Raw genomic sequence first — 18,970 nt, forward strand, 5'->3', positions numbered from 1 at the left:
CACAGTTCAAGAAGGATACTGACAAGCTGGAACGTGTCCAGAAGAGGACAACCCAAATGGTCAAAGGCCTGGAAACGATACCTTATGATGAGGAACGGCTTAGGGAGCTGGGTATGTTTAGCCTGGAGAAGAGAATGTTAAGGGGTGATATGATAGCCACGTTCAAATATATAAAAGGATGTCACATAGAGGAGGGAGAAAGGTTGTTTTCTGCTGCTCCAGAGAAGCGGACACGGAGCAATAGATTCAAACTACAAGATAGGATTCCACCTAAACATTAGGAAGAACTTCCTGACAGTAAGAGCTGTTTGGCAGTGGAATTTGCTACCAAGGAGGGTGGTGGAATCTCTTTCTTTGGAGGTCTTTAAGCAGAGGCTTGACAGGCATATGTCAAGAATGCTTTGGTGGTGCTTCCTGCTTGGCAGGGGGTTGGACTGGATGGCCCTTGTGGTCTCTTCCAACTCTATGATTCTATGATTCTAAGAGCCGCTGCCAGTCTGTGTAGACAACACTGAGCTACAGGGATTCCGCATCAGGCCATTACCTCCGAGGCGCGCTTTTCCTACTGAAACTGAGATGGGCTAAGCTCGGCCTCAGTCGCGCCGGTTCCGGATTGCGCCCTCCCTCCGGAAGTGCCCGCTCCGCCCCCATGTACTCCTGGGCGGCTCTGCCTCGCCACAGTCTCTTTCCTCTGAGCTACAATGGCCGGGTCTGGGCGCTTCGTGGGTCTGCGGCGGGTGGCTGCTCGGCTGGCGGCGAGAGAGGCAGAAGGCAAACTGCCCGAGGAGCAGCCGGAGGTGGAGCAGGAGGTGGAGAGGTAGGGCCCGATCTCCCGAAAGCTTCCCTCCCTGGCCCAGGAGCCCCCCTGCCCGAGACGCTCATTCGCTCTCTCTCTTCCCCCGACAGGTTGCTGCAGCGCCAGGAGAAGGCGATCCGCCTGCGCAAAATCCAGAGGCTAATGGAACCGCGCGGCCCCCCCGAGCGCACCCTGACCCGCCAGGCCATGGAGCAGATCCGGTAAGAACGGAGGCAAGGGAGGTCGACCGCGGAGAAGGTGGCGGCGCCGGCAGCTCGCGACGAGCCGCGTCTCTCTCTCTCTCCGCCCCAAGCGGGGCGCGGGCTACGCTTCTCCAACGCGCCTCTCTAACTTCTCTTTCTCCCTTTTGCGCCAGGTACCTGAGGCAGGAGCTGCCGGAGGAATGGCCCGTCTCCCGCCTGGCGCGGAGCTTCCAGGTGGAACCCGGGGTCATCCTTCGAGTCCTCCGGAGCAGCTTCTCTCCTCCACCGGAGCGGAGCGCCAAGCAAGACGCCAAGGTCGCCGCCAATGTGGCCTCCGCCCCCGAAAGCAGCGCCCGCCCCAGGATCGTCGTGGCCACCGAGGCCTCCGGCCATCTACTGCCCGCCCCCGGCGCTGCTACTGCGCTCTCCCGGCCAGTCGCCCCCAAGGCGGCACGTGCGGGCCCCTCTGCGCCGAAGAAGAAGCAGCAGCAACAGGAGGAAGAAGAAGACGAGGAGGGGGAAGGTCGGGGTTGGCGGGCCCCGAGCCCTGCGGAGCTGGAGGCGATGGTGGCTGAGGGCACCTGGGAGTCCCAGCTGAAAGTCGTACAGAAGGGCCGAGAGTTCTTCGACAGCGATGGGAACTTCCTTTACAGACTCCCCCAAACCCATCAGGCCTGAGGATCTGGCAGTACTGGAAGGCAGGCTGGCCTCTTTTTGCATGTCAGCTAAAATGGCCACATCCAGGCCCTAAAAAAGGGGGGGAGCCCCTCCTCACTCGAGTCAAAAGCTGGCCCTTCAGTGGACTTCCTGCTCAGATTCTGCTCCCAGGCAGCTAGGAGAACTCTGCTTCCTGCAGTACAAGGGACCACAGTTGCCTAGGCTGCTTCTTTGCTGTCTGCTCAGAGTAGAATCATCAAGCATTGAGAGGCAGACACCAGGCTTATATAAAGGGTCCTGCTGAGTTTTGCCTTTACAAGGTGCTGTGACGCAGGTGGTTAGAATTTCCCTTGGACACATGCAGGTGAGAGACTCAGAAAGAGCCATGTGGCCCTGCAGGGACTCAGTGGTAGTGACTGCAGCAACAGCAGCAAGGTCTCCCAGGCCTATGAAAGCAAGTGCATGATGATAAGCCTCCATGCCTTTCTGAAAGCATTTTGGAAGGGATTAGTAGCTTGGGTTTCTTAAAGTTCCTCAGATGCCTGTTACCCCTTCTTGAGAGGAATCCCCAGCCACCTACTATGAAAAGCAGGTTGGGGAAGCTCACTTACTCTTTTAGTGTAGAAGTTGGTATGTTGTTGTTCGGTTTTTTTTGCAGGCATCAGAGAAGCGATTCTTAGCAAACTGCCCAGCTGTCACTCAGCCCCTCCTAACCTGCTGCCCTCCTGGTGTTCAGGACTATAATTCCCATGGCCCCAGCCAGCACAGCTGATCGAAGCTATTAGTCCAAAATATTTGGAGGGTACCAGGCTGGACTAGCGAGGCCCTGCTTGAATGTCTGTCTCGTGGCTGATGCATGAAAGGGTAGCCCATAGGCCCAGTGCTTGGAAGTGCCTTGCCTGCCCTCTCCCTCCAATTTCTTGGAGCTGGGTGAAAGCTGTGCTTTGTCTTGAGGCCTCATTTGGGTGCCAGAATTCTCCTGCCCTGCTCCTTGGTGACAGTCTGGCCCTTCGGATCATGAAAAGAATGTTGCCTGGGCAGGATTGGTGGCAGGACACAGCACAAGGAATTAAAAGGATTTTGATGGATAAAATTCTTCTCGGCCTAATAGGAGGGATCCATATTCTGTGCTCCTACCCATGTCTGTCATGTCAAACAAGCCCAAACCATTTCATCCTGAACATGAGGGAATTCCTGTGTGAGGAGCATGAAGTGCCTGCTGTCAGAGGGAAATGACTTTGTGATCCTCTTATCAATGATTTGGGATGATCAATAAAAGTGCAAGATCTGTAGGGGAAGAGGAATGAGGAAGATGTGAGTGTATTCTTCCTTTAAAAACCTCAATTTTCTCTTTTTTTGATGGTTTACAAAATGTAAAAGATTGTGCTACAGGCAGAGGGGTCTCCCGTTTGCTGGCTTGGTGGAATACTTTTAGGGGCTTCTAAAGTTGAGGTTTCAGAGTTCCCATTCTAATCAATAGGAGGTGAAGCCAAGCTGGGGGGGGGGTGCCCCACTACATGTCTCTTTGGTGAATGGGAAGACATGATGGTCTTTGCTTCCCTCTGCCCTCAGAGCAGAGAAGATGAGTGAGGCTGAAAACCCAGGAAAAGAAAGCAAGCATACTGGGCAAGGCTCACCTTTGTGGAATTGTGGAATCCTCTTAGGAGGACTTAATGGGACTAGAAAAAATGGGATACCAATATGCTACATAAAAAGTATTTACTACTCCTGTGGCATGGAAGTGGAAGTAGGAAAATAAATTTACACTCTCCATAAGCAATAAAGATGTGAGACCCCTATTTGTAACAGTCTCAGCTCAAAAGTTTTTTTCTGTTATCCTAGCGTTTCTTACAGCTTTTTCTACCCTCAAATCCTTATTTTGTAATAAAATGCTTAAATCTTTCAAGTTAATACTTCTGTTTCATTCTACAAACATGCAGTTAACTGCATTCTTATATAAAGCAGCAAGGAGGGTTCCCCCCCCCTTTAATTGGGTGGGGGTTGAAGCTTTATTGCAGTCAGCCTGTGAAAGGGCTCTGCCCTTTTATTCATTTCAGTGAACTTGTGCTGCAGAACCTCCAGGTACCCTCATTGCTTTCAAGATGGGAAGGCCACCATGGAGTCAAGATGGGAAGGCTTTGCATGCAGTCTCCTGTATCTCTAAAGGGAAAAGTGGCTGTCTGTTGGAGATGCTACCTGCTAGATCAGGGGTCAGCACAGTTTACCTTGCCTGGGCCAGTTCACTCCAGCGGAGATCCCTCTGTGGGTCGGATTGCGCGCTCAAATGAGCTCGCGTCTGCCATTTCCAGAGTCTGTGCAGACGCGATTTTCGGCACCGTGGAAGCGAGTCCCCGCACTGTGCCGGTTTAGTGCAGCGTGCAGGGTCTCGCCAAGCGGGCTGCTCGGTTTGGGGGCTGGTTAAGCGACCCCTGTGGGCATTTTAAAGCCACATTTAACAAGCCTGAGGCTCTAAGTACAGTATACCTGATGGTGATTGTGTTTAATGGAAATTCTGGTTTAATGTAAGTTGTGTACTTGAATTGCAATAGCAACATGGAGAGTAGGGTGATTCCCAGGTGCATAGAGAAACAGAGCTGCTTGAAGATAGGGGAACAGTTGGGGATGATTTTAATTGCAAAAATGGCCACGTGCTGCTGCAGTCAAGTTTGCACAACCCCCCTTCAATCTGCACGCCCCTTTTAAAACAAACTATGCTTGGATTTCCCTGCCTAGGTCGAAGTACGTACAGTATTGGATTTAGTACTGTAGTCCCTTCCTGGCTGCTACCATTTGGTTGAGAGCCGTGGGGGAGATCAGTTTTCCAGCTGATGCCACTGTTTCCTCTGCGTCTCATTTCCACCCCTGCGGAGGGGACGGCGATAAAAGAACCCGGAAGGGGCCTTTCCATCCCGTTGGCAGCTCTTTCCCTTCCCAGCCAAACCAGCCCATCGCCCTCCGTCCATCGCCTTTGCAAAAGGGCTACCGGAGTGCCTGCCCGCCCCGCGTGCTCTTGGGCATTAGGCCGCCTGCGCTTTGCATCCGGGGAGAGCGACCGTTTCCCCGGTGGTGGCCATGAGTGCCCCGGACGCGGTACGCCTGCTAGACGCCGCCGACTTCGCGGCCCGGAAGCACGCGACGCAGCGGCGCAAAGACCCGGAAGGCACGCCGTACATCAACCACCCCATCGGTGAGCAGTCTCCTGAGCATGTGCAGTGTGTGCTTTCTTCCGCAATGCAGTGGGGGCGGGGGCTTCACTTCCAGCTCATCATCTGTCGTGGATGCATTGCAGGGGGTTGGACTAGATGGCCCTTGGGATCCCTTCCATTTCTACAATTCTATTATTCCTTTTAGAGGCTAAGTACTGCCCCTCTGTCTAACACCCCCTACAGGTGTAGCCCAGATACTGGCACAGGAAGCTGGAATAACAGAAATTGCAATACTGCAGGTAAGGGCACCCCCTCTCCCTCGCTGATATTTTCCCTGTCCTAGTTTAAAGCTTCCAAGCACAGCCTGGCAAGGTTTAGCCTGGAAAACTCATAATAAGTGTGCCATTAAGCATGTATGAATGGCCTTGCATTCATGCAGAGAAGCACTTCAAAGAAGAGGGCAGGGTGTTAGGGATCAAAGTCCTTTAGGAACTGAGCATCAAGAACCTCCTATTTCCAGGCTGCTCTCCTCCATGACACTGTTGAAGACACAGACACCACCTTCTCAGAGATCGAGGAGCACTTCGGGGAGGAAGTGAGGCGAATTGTGGAGGAAGTGACGGATGACAAGACTTTGGGCAAGAAGGAGCGCAAGCGGCTGCAGATTGAACAAGCCGCTCAGAGCAGCCGAGAGGCCAAGCTGGTGAAACTGGCAGATAAGCTGTACAACCTGCGAGATCTCAACCGCTGCACACCCCAAGGTCCGTCTCTGGCCAGCCACGCTGGGTAGCCCTTCTGAAAAGAGGGGGAGTAGTTGGCATGGGATGGCAGGGTCCTTGCTGTCCTTTTCTGTGTTACAGAACAGGAGCTCAGTAACTAATTTATTAAGATTTCTGCTCTATATCTATAATCTGGTGGGGGCAGGATCCAATACAGCATTTTAAAATACTGAGCTTGGACAAAACATAATACAAAACCTCCCTATGCTGCACACAGTTCTGGCCACACACAAAAATGAGTTCAATATCAAAGCATGTAGCTTTTCCCAAATTAGTCTCTGGTGAGCATTGCTGTCAGCTGAAGAGTAAAGCACCTATGAGAATAGGTTTAGCTAGTAGACATCAATGCTGTTTTGGAACAGGTCAGGGAGATCACACAGTCTTCACCCCACTTATTGAGCGGCTCTGATCCCCTCCTCAAAGTAGCAAAGCAAGTCCAGCTGTCCCAGTGTGTGGCAAAGCAGTAGTCAGGTTTGTGTATGGATGCAAGTATGAATTTCTGACTTGTGGGTTTCTCTCTCTCTTTGTCCAGGCTGGTCCGAGAAGCGAGTCCAGGAGTACTTCCACTGGGCTTCGAAGGTAGTGACAGGCTTGCGCGGGACAAGCCCAGTGTTGGAGGATAAATTGTGGCTGCTGTTTAAAGCCAGAGGGCTTTAAACCTGAGTGACATGGCTAAGCTGCAGCCAAATCCACTGGAAGGGAAAGCAGGCCACAAACCTTGCTGAGCTACTAGGTAAAAAATGGAGAAGACTTTCGCCAATTTGTCTTCGGTCCCACTTAACTCTTATCCTGCCTCAGGGTTTCTGCACTGCCCATTAGCTACACTCAGTGTAAAGTGATACCCTCTACATATATTTGGAATACTCTGAAAGTATTCTGGAAACAAGGCCTTTTCCATCCTCTGGAACAAGCGTATACATTAAGGCATACAAGGGGAGAGGATGAAAGTAGCTCACTTCCTTCTCTTTTCCCCCTGTCCCCGGTCCCTGCAAATAAAGAGGAAGGCAGCCTAAGGATACCACGGCCTACTCCTTTCCCCACGTGACTTGGCTATTGCAGCACCTTTGGAGGGCAGGACTACAAAAAACTCTTGCACCTGCAGTTCAAGCACAGCATCCTCCTTCCCTCAGCTCATTACGGGCATATGCAGAAAATCACTTTGCAATATGGTTCCTGGAGCGTAATGGAGTGTCTCCGTTCCCAAGATCTTACTTATCTCACCCACCCACCTTGCTTGGCTGGATAGCGAAAGCATGTATGTTGAGTGGTTCTCAATAAAAGCCTTGAGCAATTTGTGATTCTGCATTGGCATAAGTCTATAAAAATTGCAAGGAGGTGGGTTGATTCCCTGGCTATCTGAGGCGGAGAGGGAGGGTTTCCAGCTTCAAGGATGGGGTGGGTGGGAGTGCAGCCCCTGGTATAAATCATCAAAACAAAGTTTCTCCGGATGATAATGCTTTTCTCCTTGGGCTCATGGAGCTGACCAGGCATTAATGAAGCAATGAAGTTGGAAAAAGAAACTGCCCCAAGGGTGGTCACAGTTTGCTTTGGGACCAAGGAGGGGAGAGGTCTCCGAGAGGTGAATGCTCTCCTAGGAAGGGAGGTGGCTGGGTTTTGGGGCCGGGCAGTATGCACCGAAGCAGCCTGCTGCGGGGGAGGCAAGCAGCGTTCCCTCTTAGCAGGGAAACAAATGCGGCCGCGGTTGGCTCTGCCCTCCCAGCATCATCGGGCAGCGAATGAGAAGTTTCCCCACCACCTCAACAAGGAAATGGGGAAGTCGGAACAATAACAAGAGCGGACGTGGGCGCGAACGGAAGCCGGCTGGGCCGCGTTGTCATGGCAGCAGGTCCGCTTCCGGGCTGTCCCGGCAACAACAGCGTTCGCTGTAGAGAGTTCCGGGAAGGAAGGGCGACGTCCTACCCTGCCAGCCATGGCCTCCCCCGGCCACCGCGACGCCCCAGAGCTGCCGGACTTCGGTCTTCTGAAGCGCCTCGCGCGGGACCAGCTGGTCTACTTGCTGGAGCAGGTGGGATGGGCGGGTACCGGGGCGAAGGCGAAAGCTGCTCCCCTCGGCCCTTGCCTGGCAATGACGCTTCGCCTCATTCTCCCTCTCCCTGCAGCTCCCCGGCAAGAAAGATTTGTTCATCGAGGCCGACCTGATGAGCCCCCTCGACCGCATCGCCAACGTCTCCATCCTCAAGGTGCGCAAGGAGCTCCCCGCTTGCTCCCTCTTCCTGCTCCTTCAGGCAGGCAGAAATTCGGCAGGTGCAGCTTCTCGCTCCCGCCCCGTTTAGGGGTGTAGTACGGACAGCGGCGGGGAGGCTTCCCATGTTGTGACTGCCCGGGCTTTCAGGCAGCTGCTGAAGGCACAAAAGCTCATCTAGCAGAAAAGGGCAAGGGGCGGGGAGACTGACATGAGGATGCTGGGATGAGGAATTGAACTTGGAGGATCCCGGTTGAGCTGTGCCTACTGGCAACTTCTGTCCAATTTCGTTGCTGCATAAATCAGAGGAAATGGGGAAAGAGGAATAGGGATTCATTCCCACCACCACCCTCAAGAAGCAGGGGTGCTGTGCAGGATGTGGAGCTGATCACTCTCTGCTTCCATCTCTCTTTGCAGCAACATGAAGTGGACAAACTTTACAAAGTGGAGAATAAACCAGCCCACAGTACCAGTGATCAGTAAGTGTGTAGCAGGAGGCCTGCCCTGTTTGGCCAGTGCTGACTGAGCCTGCTGCATGGGGTTGCCTGCCTGCCTGCCTCTTTTCTGCTTGCCAGGGAAAGGCTATGCTTCTCCATCCCTGAGCTGTGGGACAAGGTCACTCACAGGCAGGCAGAGCAGAGCTGTTTCCAAGACTACTCCTTTCACGTCTGTTTTGTTTCTTTCTCCCAAGATTGTGCTTTTTGGTCCGGCCACGGATCAGGAATATGAAGTACGTGGCAGGTGAGTTGTGGTTTGCATGTGCTGGCCTGAGGGAGGAGCAGTAATTGCAGTTGTCATTGGTAGATCTGCTTTACATGCCAAAAGTTCCAGGTTCAATCTCCAGATAGGGCTTGGAATGTCTCCCTGCCTCAAACCTTGGAGAACTGCTGCCAGTCAGTGTGGAAAATACTGAATTAAATGGACCAAGGGTCTGACTCAATATAAGGCTGCTTCCTAGCTCCCAGGCTTAGCAGGAGATCCCAGTATGGACAGTCTGTGCTGAGCACCTCTGAAAGGGATATGAACCCTGTAGTGGTCTGATTGTAGCAGTGCCCTGAGGAATCATAGAAAAAGGGTATCATGACTAGGTCGGAGCAGAAGTTTTATCTACTCTGCCTATGGTGATGTTTCAGGCTGCTACCAGAATTCTGGGGGGTGCTGGGTAATTGGGGAGTGGGTTTCAGCCTGTCTCTTCTCCTGGTTCTTGGCAGTCTGCCTCCCTGCATCTATCTCAACAGGGGTCTTTGTGAAAGTTCCTGGGGTGTTCTGTATTATAATCTGTTGCAAAGCTGTCTTGATATTAAATTTAAAATATTCTAAATAAAAAAATGTGGACAGCCTTTTGCTGGGCTGCCTGGAAAGGGCTTGGCCACCCTCGCCTGCTCCTTGACTCATTTTTTCCCCCTAGACATAGTAAACGCTGATAAGGCAGCTGGCCGGACCCGCAAGTACAAGATTATCTTCAGTCCTCAGAAGGCGAGTCTCTTGTAGCTGGGAGTTGTGGGGTCGAGTTTCTTGGGACTTACCTTCCAAGTAGTCCAGGGGTAGCTCAGCATTGATGTGATGTGTGGACCTTCTGAAGTGCTGCTGGCTGGCTGGTCCCTCTGGCTGGGTGGCATTTCCCAGTCTGGGCTGTGGCTGCTGCCTGGGCTGCCCAGCTCTAAGATGCATTGATTTGTGGGCAATACTGAGGCAGATGAACCAATGTTCTGCTTTGTTATAAGGCAGCTTCCTGTGTAGTCTGGGCAGTGGGTGGTATATGGGTGTAGAATTTGGGGAGGGGGTCTCTTTTATCTCCCAAGCCCCCAAAGCATTTGGTTGAGCTTAACATGTTTCAATTTAGCCACCACCAATTTCACTCTCTGCAACAGTTTAGAGGCTAAAATTGGTTGTGCCTGTAAAACACCCTCATCTGCCCTTGGAGGAGTCTCTTCAGTTTTTCTCAGTAGAAGGGGGTTCTAGGGACACTCAGACTGTTTGTTCCCAAGGCTGCCTGGAGCTGATTGCCTTCTCCAACCCTTTCCAGTTCTACACATGTGAGATGGTGCTGGAAGAAGAGGGGATCTATGGGGGTGAGTTTCAGAGACGGAGAACAGAGATTTTGCTTGGCAGGACATCAGGATCAAAGTCAGGGGGTGGGGAGGGGGGCTGTACTTGAGGCGAGCAGCAGTTCAGCTGGCGATTGGCTCCCTGGCATCCCCTTCCCCAAGCTCAGAAACTAACCAATGCTGTCCTGTTCATGCTTGCTCAAAAGTACGACACTGTGTTTCATAAGGCTAACTTCCAGCATAAGATTGCAGTCTGAATATGCCAGTGGTTATTGTTCCGTGTAAGGGAAGGTATTTTGATCATGTTTTAAGATGATTGTTCACTATCCTGGGCAACACCAGGAGGAAGGGTTGGGTATAAGATGAATGAATGAATAAAAATGGTATATTGCTATGTTTAAAATAAAATTTAAAAAACACCTCTGGCCAGTCACCTGAGTAACTCCAAGCAGCTAATTTAAGGCAGTGGAGAGTTTGTATCATGGGTCAAAGACAAAATTCGCCTTGTGTTGTCCTGGTTCCTTGGCAGACGTGACCTGGGATGAGTGGTCCTTCTACTTACTCCCTTTGGATGATGACATCATCAGCATGGAGCTTCCGGAATTCTTCCGTGACTATTTCCTGGTCAGTATTGACTCCTGTAATGTCCCTATCTATTCAAACTGCCCTCCTGCCCCCTTCTTTGCTGCTGTTTCACACAGCAAGTACCAGCTCAAGAATTTTAGGCACAACTTCAGTTTCCAGCCTCTTGGGTCAGTCATAGCTTCCTTCTCTTGTGCCCCAGTAGGAAGGAGACCAGCGCTGGATCAGCACCGTGGCCCAGGCCTTACAACTGATGAACTCTCTCTATGGACCATTCAGCAGGACCTACGGAATTGGCCGGTGTGCTAAGGTGGGGCCTTGTTGGTACAGGAGGATCAGCTGGATGGATGTGAGAGGGGCCTGGTCCAGAGAGCAGAAAGTCTCTGGGTAGGATGGGGTGGGCAGAAAGAGCTCTGAATACATATGTATTCAGAGGTCTCACCACATTGGTGAGACCTTAGCATCATATCAGAGTGGGTAGCAAAGTTAGTGCAGGACAAGTAAGCAGCTGGATTCTGCCAAGTCACTTAAACGGGGGCTGTTGGAAGTTGGAGGCAAGATTCCTGCCTCCTTGATGGGGCCCCCTCCCAGGTACACTGGTTGGGCTGACGGGCAGGGTCTGATCTTTTTCCAGATGGTCCATGAACTCTGGCGCGAAGTGGTGGAGGAAAGTGAAGTTGACAGTGTTGGCCGGAAGCCAGAGATTGGTCACATATTCCTCGTGGACAGAGGTAAGGGCGTGAGAAGTAGGTTCTGTTAGATGGGCAGATGGGGCCTGGTGTCATGCCTGGAGTCCTGGCCCAAAGTCATGACTAGAAGTTTCTGAAAGGGCCTAAGCATTCATCTGTGTAATTCAAGCAAGCGCAGCTATTTTTGCTAAGCTGAGATGCATGAAATGCTGTAAAACAAAACAGATCTCATGGACATGGGACCCTGTCTTCAGTGAATCTTTGGTCCACCTAGCTCTAGGGGCAGCTATTCAGTATTTCAGGCAGAGTCTCTCTCCCAGCTCTTACCTGGAGATGCCATTGAACCTGAGACCCTCTGCATGCAAGGTAGTTTCTCTGCCTAGGATGGCCCTTCCCTCTTATGGGTGTGGGTGGGGAAGAAGCCCAGGGTGTACACCCCCAATGCTCCCAGGAGGTGTCCTCTTCTGTTCTGATACTCTTCCTACCACCTGCCCATCCCATTCCTCTCCTGGCTTTCTTTTCAGACGTGGATTATGTCACAGCCCTTTGTTCCCAGGTTGTGTACGAAGGCCTGGTGGACGATACCTTCCGCATCAAGTGTGGTAAGTTTCCATTCCGGGGGGGGGGGTGCTGCTTCCCCACCTGCTACCTCTCCAGAGGTCAGGAGGGCCTGCCTGCCTCCCAGAACGGTCATTGATCAGCTGACACTTGGGGGCAGAGGCTGCTTTCAGGCCAGGTGTCCTGTCAAGCGAGCTTCCTGGTGAATTCACTTTCTGCAGGGAGCGTTGACTTTGGCCCAGATGTCACCTCCTCTGATCGGAGCATCAAAGTCCTGCTAAATGCTCAGGACAAGGTGAGTGTCTGCCTTCCCTTCTCCTGAAGGCAGGCTTGGTCAGGGAATTTAAGCCCTCTTGATAGCAGCAGCAGGTGCTGCCCTGTTGTGAGGGCGAGTGGTGGGGGCACTGGTGCTGTGAGCTGAGGGTTGGCCTAAATGGGGGTGGGGAGAGCTGGGTGCTGTCTGGGCACCTACTTGCCTCTCCCCGCAGGTCTTCAGCCAGATCCGCAATGAGCACTTCTCCAGTGTCTTCGGTTTCCTGAGCCAGAAGGCCCGGAACCTGCAGGCACAGTATGACGTGAGTGGGATAAGCGGAGAGGGGCAGTGGGGGGGGCAGGTAGGATTCCTGGATGCCTCAGGATGCAAGAAGTGTTCTCCCTTTGCAGCGACGGCGAGGGATGGACATCAAGCAGATGAAGAACTTTGTCTCCCAGGAGCTGAAAGGCTTGAAGCAAGAGCATCGCCTGCTGAGTCTCCGTAGGTCTCCTTCTCTCCCTCCTGGGGCAACAGCATCAAATGGGGGAGGATCAGCTGGCAGCAACAGTGTGTCATCACTGACTTCCTTCTACAGACCTGGCCCAGGAGCCTCGTTCTAGGGAGGGGAACCTGTAGCCCATGAGCCACATGCTGCCTTTTGCGCATGGAGAGCAGAAGAACAATGGGGTTGAAGCGGCACAAGGAGAGAGGATGGGAAGAGTGCTGTGCACCCCTGCAGTGCTGTAAACTCCACCCCCTGTCAGCAACAGCTTGTGATTTGTCTTTTCCTCTGGGTCAGTGCCCTTGATTAGTGCTGCCCTAGTTCAAGAGTCTTCTTTGTGTCTGCAGATATTGGTGCATGCGAGTCCATCATGAAGAAAAAAACCAAGCAAGATTTCCAGGAGCTGCTGAAGACAGAGCATGGTGAGATCCTGACCTTTCCCCCCTCAATCTAGCTTCCTGAGCCATAAGAGCCTCATTTTCAGGCATGTAAAAATCCAGGTGCTCAATAGCTGTTGATGCCTCTGGCAATTCACTGAAGAAGCTGGTTTTACCTCTTTTCGGGTTTCTAGAATATCTCACTGCCTCCTGAGTTTTGGGGGGGAAACAAAAACCCTCAATGCCTTAGATGTTCTTGTTGCTATTTCTCTCCCCACAACTGAAATTACATGCTTGCTACACCCAAGATTTGGACCACTAAACAATCAAGATTTTATCTATTGCAGTTGAAGACCTATAGTGGTTGAACTTGATGATAATAGTCAGGTGCCGAATTTGGGGAGTTAGACTGGAAGACAAGAGAGAGACACAATGGGGTGACCGGGGGGTGGGCATGCTTGCCAATCTCAGGGCTTCTTTCTGTTTCAAAACCGGTACAGTTAAGAGGGTTCTCAGTCTCAATTGATGGATTCTTATGGAACAGTTTGTGCTTTCTAACCAGAAGTGTTACAAGCTCCTCTGAGCATGGCTGTTGCAAGATATGCTGCTGGGAAGCAAAGGGATTTTTTTGAGGGGAGGGGGAGAATACTGAAACTCTCTAGTAAAGTTGCCCACTTGCTTTTGCAGCCCTCCTGGAAGGGTTTGACATCCGCGACAGCATCAGCTTCATTGAAGAGCACATTGACCGACAGGTAAGGGGTGGGGAGAAAATGCACTGACCTCAATTGGCGTCCGGGTTCACCAGACAATGTAATCAGGAGCAGAAATCCACTCCCCTAAAAGGAAAGGTTTCAGTTTACTGTTATTCAGTAACATAGTCCCCACATTTGAAGCTACGAACATGAGTTTGACCAAACTGCGGGAGGCAGTGGAAGACAGGAGTGCCTGGCGTGCTATGGTCCATGGGGTCACGAAGAGTCAGACACGACTAAACGACTAAACAACAACAACAACAACAACAACAACAACAACAACAACAACAACAACAACAAGTCCCCACATGGTTAGCTTTTCAGAAGATATAATTGTACAAAAAGTTAAAATTTTGCTCTCCCTCCTTGCAGGTCTCCCCCCTTGAGAGTCTACGCATGCTGTGCCTGCTGTCCATCACAGAGAACGGTGGGTACTCTGTTGCAGGAGGAGGGGAGCAATGGGAGCATGCAGGGGTGTACTGCAGCGCATTCACCTCTCCTTTCTTCTGGTTGCTCCAGGGTTCGCCCCCAAGGACTATCGCTCCCTGAAAACCCAGTACCTCCAGGTGAGGCGGGAAGGGAGCAGCCCTCCTTTGGGCAGGAGGAGAGGGAAATTGGCTTTCCTGAGCCTCTGTAGCTGTACAGTTCCTCCTGGCTGGTGCTGGTCCTGCTGGCCTCCTGCTCCCCTTTGTTGTGATCCCCTGCGGTCCTCCTCGTCTTGGGACAGAGCATCCTCAGCAATGCCTCTGCCCTGATGCTCATCTCCCCCCACCCTTCCCTGCTAGAGCTACGGACCAGAGCACCTGCTGACCTTCCATAACCTGAAGCACCTGGGGCTTCTGACAGAGCAGGTCCCAGGGGAGACCCTGACAGCCGTAGAGAACAAAGTCAGCAAGCTGGTGACAGACAGAGCGGCAGGTACAGCATCCTGCAGCAGCAGTTTCCCTTTGAAGCCTCTGTGTGGCCTGTGGAGGGGCATCCTGATGAGCCAGGAAGCAGCAGCTCCTCAGCAGAGCAGACAAGAGCTCAGTGCTCTTTCAAACCTTGTTGGCCCCAATGACCTGCTTCCTTTTGCCCTCCTCTTCCAGGGAAGCTCTCGGATGCCTTCAACTCACTGGCCAGGAAGAGCAATTTCCGAGGCATCAGCAAGAAGCTGGGACTAGTGAGTGCCATGGAGGGGAGGGGTGGAGCCGTGAGGTTGGTGTGGGGGAGCAAGGATCCTGATAAAACAAATCTCTCCCCCTGCTCCAGATCCCCCGTGTGGATGGGGAGTACAACCTGAAAGTGCCCCGGGACATGGCGTACGTCTTCAGCGGTGCCTACATCCCCCTGAGCTGCAAGTTGATAGAGCAGGTGCAAACCAGACTCCCCCCCCCTCTTCCCTTGTGGCCCTGGCCAGCCTCCCAAGAGAGGCCCCAGTGCCCATGTCCCTTATTGTGGCTTCTGCTAACTCTGCTGTCATCTTGGCTGCCTCATGCAGGTGCTGGAACGCAAGAGCTGGCTAGGCCTGGAGGAGGTGGTGCGGCTCCTCGGGGGAAATGAATTTTCTGTTGCAGGTCAGTGGCTGGGAGCACAGAGTGGGCAGCACCAACATGCTCTGTCAATGCTTTTTCACCCCGTGGGTTATCATTTCACCCACGTGTGATAACATACGTCCTCTAGGCATGGAGTGGCGTGGTGATTCGCCATAGCCTGAGCAGTACAGGAAGCTGTGGACGTTCCCTCTGTTGTATCTTTGGAGTGGTGGTTAGACATTACTGTATACTCATTATTTTTTAAAAATGCACCATGCCTTCTTGACTTTTTGAAAAAACTTACCAAGGTGGTTAACACATTTTTGTAAAACACAACGTTATCAAGCACCAGAGCTTGAAGCGAGGAAGGTGCTTCATACCATCTAGGACACTGACAGCAGCTCTCTGGGAATTGAGGCAGAGTTCCCCCCCCCAGCCCTCCCTGATATCACACACACACACACACACACACCCCTACCCCTGCTTCAGTTGTGTGTTCATGCCTGCCTGGAGCTTAAGCATTTCCTTGGAATTAAACTGAGGGAGACCAGCTGCATCCTTCTCTGTTCTCCTTGCAGATACCACTGTGGAGGAGAATCCTGCCTGGGACTCCCAGCGCATAGTTCTGGCCATCTTCTTAGGTGGCTGCACCTTCTCTGAGATCTCAGCTCTTCGCTTCCTTGGCAGAGAAAGAGGTAAAAGCAATCCCTGAGCCAGAGGCAGCAGCGGCTTGGGAACTGGCAGTGGGCCTGCCCTGGTTTATGATCCCAGATAACTGTTTGTTTGGCATAATACATCTTTTTAAATAGTATTTTAAATGTAAGAGGAAAGCAAGAATCTAGCCCTTATGAAGTTTGAAAAGGGGATCAGAAGCTGGAGAGGCCTCTCTGTATAGCTCCTTGTAATACATTGCTTAATAAATCATGCAGATAAGCAAACACATGCAAGCTTCCTAAATTAACGTATTTTCAAGGCTTTGAATTTAGCTATTTTTGCCTCTCTTAGAGCAAGCCAGTAGAGGCTTTTGTTCTCACCAGACTCCAGGCAGCCTGTTTGCCTTTTGCAATTTCACCCTCTGGCTCCCCTTTTTTGCAGGGATCAGGTTCATTTTCCTGACGACAGCCATCACCAACAGTGCCCGGCTGCTGGAATCAATGATAGAAACAAGGGCATGAGAGCTTCTGCAGCAAGGCATGGGTGATGGGCATACTTCAAGCAGCTGTGGCAGCCCTCGGATATTGCAGCAGTGCTACTTGGAAAGTCTCCCCACTGCTTCCTGTAGGCCAGCAGCTGGAGAGTTGTTTCTCTACCCAGCAAGAAATCTGGGCTTGGACGTCTCTTCCTTCTTGCTCAGCCCGCCCATGGCAGCCAACGGGCTGTGCTTTCAAGAGCTTGACTCTCCACTGCTTTGAACTTTGGGCTGCCTCCTGTCCAGTGAGAGGGCCTTTCCTTCACCCACCCTGGAGACACTTGGCCTTCCACTGCCCCCTTCCACTGCAACTCCTCCTGGCCTGCCATAGCACTGAGAGTATGCAGGGGGAGGTGGTCACCTGCAAATGTGACTCCTGCCAGTCTGAGCAGTGCAATAAAGATGTGTCTGGTAGCTGGTCTGAGCACCTGCTCTTTCTTCTTTCTCCCTCCATGTCAATATGGGGAAAGTGGGCTGGCAGGGAAACGGCTTCTTTTGTCATTGACTACCCGTTTTAAGGTGCTTTGGAGCTTCTGCCAACATATCAGCGAAGCCAACCAAGAAGCGGGTGGAGGGGAGGCAGGTGCTGTAGCTGTAGGGGAGTGGCACAAAGCCAGCTTTGAAGTGGGAGCAAGGAAGGGCCTTGGCCCCCAGGGAGACTACCTCAGCACACAGGAGAGAAGAGGAAGCCATTGCCGACCCTCTCCCCTCAACAAAGATGAGCCTTTTTCAGCCTCGGGGTCTGTGCAAGATCCAAAAGAAAACTGAGCTGCAGTTGTCAAAATGACAACTCTACACAAATATTTACATTTATTACTAAGGTTTTATATGCTGTTTTTTAGTAAAAGTGTTGGGGCTAGGGCAGGGGTCAGCAAACTTTTCCAGCAGGGGGCCAGTCCACTGTCCCTCAGACCTTGTGGGGGGCCGCCGGACTATATTTTGAAAAAAAATAATGAACAAATTCCTATGCCCCACAAATAACCCAGAGGTGCATTTTAAATGAAAGGACACATTCTACTCATGTAAAAACATGCTGATTCCCGGACCATCTGCAGGCTGGATTTAGAAGGCAATTGGGCCCAGGGCCTTAGTTTGGGGACCCTGGGCTGGGGATACATAAAAATAAAAACTCCAAATAAAATAGATCAAGACATAAAAGCATAAGAGTGAAAAAGCAACAGAGAAGGGAGGTTCCCAAATATCTGAAATTCCACCTCCTTCCCTACAGACCACCTCGGGGGCAGTGGAGGCTCTCTTGGTAGTTCCTCCACCCTCAAAGACATGGGGGGGGGCAGCCCAGATGTGGGCCTTCTCTGCAACAGTCCCTAAGCTGTAGAACTCCCTACAGAGGTGCATCCAGTGCCTTCATTGTACAGCTTTTGGATAATGCTGAAGATGCACTTCTTTGTCCTAGCTTTTGACATTTGAGGTGTGTTAATTTTATGGTTGTAAGTTGTTTTACTGTATATTGTTTTTTTAATATTGTTAATGCTGTAACCTACGCTGTGACCTCAGGGTGAAAGACAGGTAAATAATAAAAGAGGAGGAAAAAGAGGAACCCCACCCACCCCACACCCTCTTTAGAAGAGGCAGAAGGGATGAGAGGAACTGTCACTGTACGAAACAACTGTGCATAATGGTGCAAAGAAAGCTCATTGCTGGTGTATTGCGGAAGATAAGAGTCAGAGGCCTTTTCAGACCTTTGGCCAAATGAGACCCTAGTACGGTATGAGCCCAGCCTTGTCACAACAGCACTTTTCTCTATCTGCTTGTTTTCGCAACTTTCTTTGCTGCAGGAGAAGCTGCCTACTCAGACAAGGTGTGGATATTTTTCCCTTGGGAAGGAAAGTGAGTAATCCAATGCACAAGCTACAGCAAGGAGTGCAGAGAATGGCTGGCCGCCAGATCCTATAGTCATGGGGATGGGAGACTCAGGCGGAAGAAACACAACCCTCGGAAGGAAATGCACCAAAAATAGAAAGGATAGCAAGACTGGCAGTGCCCACCAAGCATCAGCTGCCAGAGTCGTGACACCCCATGGAGGGTGGCAGCCCCAGGACCATCTTCCCCCTTTGGCATACACAGCAATGGCACTCCAGCATTCCCTTCCTATGGCAATGGTAGTAGTGCTTGCCACCCGCTGTGCAAGCAAACAGGAGTGCAATTGCAAGTTACCCCATTTTTGGGAGGAACAGCACAACACAGCACAGACTTTGGTCCTTTGGCAGAAGAGATGCACAGCCTTGTGGACAAGCACTCAAGACCCCCTGAAGGGGAAAGAGTGCCTTTGTAAAAAATGCTGGGCAATGCAAAACGCTGGTCGTTGGTGCCCACTGGGACTGGCAGGAAGACCAAGACCAACCAGAGCCAATTTTTCTTTTATTCATTACATTTCTAACCCATCTTTCTTCCCCCAATGATATCAAGACAGTGCATGTGGTTCTACCCGCTTCTCCATTTTACCCTCAGAACAACCCTGCGAGGTAGGTTAGATCAGGCATCCCCAAACTTCGGCCCTCCAGATGTTTTGGACTACAATTCCCATCTTCCCTGACCACTGGTCCTCTTAGGTAGGGATCATGGGAGTTGTAGGCCAAAACATCTGAAGGGCCGCAGTTTGGGGGTGCCTGGGTTAGATTGAGAGCAGTCATAGAATGGTGGGAGCAGCCTGAGATCACCTAGTGAGCTCCATGGCTGAGCCGAGACTTAACCTCTAATAAAG

General features: G+C 51.7%; 3 protein-coding genes across 3 annotated transcripts; all 3 read left to right on the forward strand.

Moving 5' to 3' along the window:
• Positions 1-649: 649 nt before the first annotated feature.
• Positions 650-4,347, forward strand: NGRN (neugrin, neurite outgrowth associated). Its single transcript, XM_035130463.2, has 3 exons — positions 650-817; positions 907-1,017; positions 1,173-4,347. The coding sequence occupies exons 1-3, from the start codon at positions 702-704 to the stop codon at positions 1,675-1,677; spliced, it is 732 nt and encodes a 243-aa protein (XP_034986354.1). The 5' UTR covers positions 650-701; the 3' UTR covers positions 1,678-4,347.
• Positions 4,348-4,570: 223 nt separating this feature from the next.
• Positions 4,571-6,879, forward strand: HDDC3 (HD domain containing 3). The gene is made up of 4 exons (XM_035130464.2): positions 4,571-4,843; positions 5,046-5,101; positions 5,323-5,563; positions 6,114-6,879. The coding sequence occupies exons 1-4, from the start codon at positions 4,729-4,731 to the stop codon at positions 6,236-6,238; spliced, it is 537 nt and encodes a 178-aa protein (XP_034986355.2). The 5' UTR covers positions 4,571-4,728; the 3' UTR covers positions 6,239-6,879.
• An 84-nt stretch (positions 6,880-6,963) lies between these two features.
• Positions 6,964-17,012, forward strand: VPS33B (VPS33B late endosome and lysosome associated). The gene is made up of 23 exons (XM_035130461.2): positions 6,964-7,607; positions 7,702-7,782; positions 8,202-8,263; positions 8,476-8,525; positions 9,193-9,260; positions 9,811-9,856; positions 10,362-10,456; positions 10,620-10,724; positions 11,049-11,145; positions 11,628-11,705; positions 11,883-11,956; positions 12,150-12,236; positions 12,325-12,415; positions 12,764-12,838; positions 13,481-13,545; positions 13,918-13,972; positions 14,065-14,111; positions 14,331-14,463; positions 14,634-14,707; positions 14,797-14,898; positions 15,026-15,101; positions 15,638-15,754; positions 16,155-17,012. Exons 1-23 carry the CDS (start codon positions 7,512-7,514, stop codon positions 16,232-16,234), a joined length of 1,854 nt encoding a protein of 617 aa, XP_034986352.1. The 5' UTR covers positions 6,964-7,511; the 3' UTR covers positions 16,235-17,012.
• Positions 17,013-18,970: the final 1,958 nt, after the last annotated feature.

This window comes from Zootoca vivipara, chromosome 14 (assembly GCF_963506605.1).
Source record: "Zootoca vivipara chromosome 14, rZooViv1.1, whole genome shotgun sequence".
Lineage (NCBI taxonomy): Eukaryota > Metazoa > Chordata > Lepidosauria > Squamata > Lacertidae > Zootoca > Zootoca vivipara.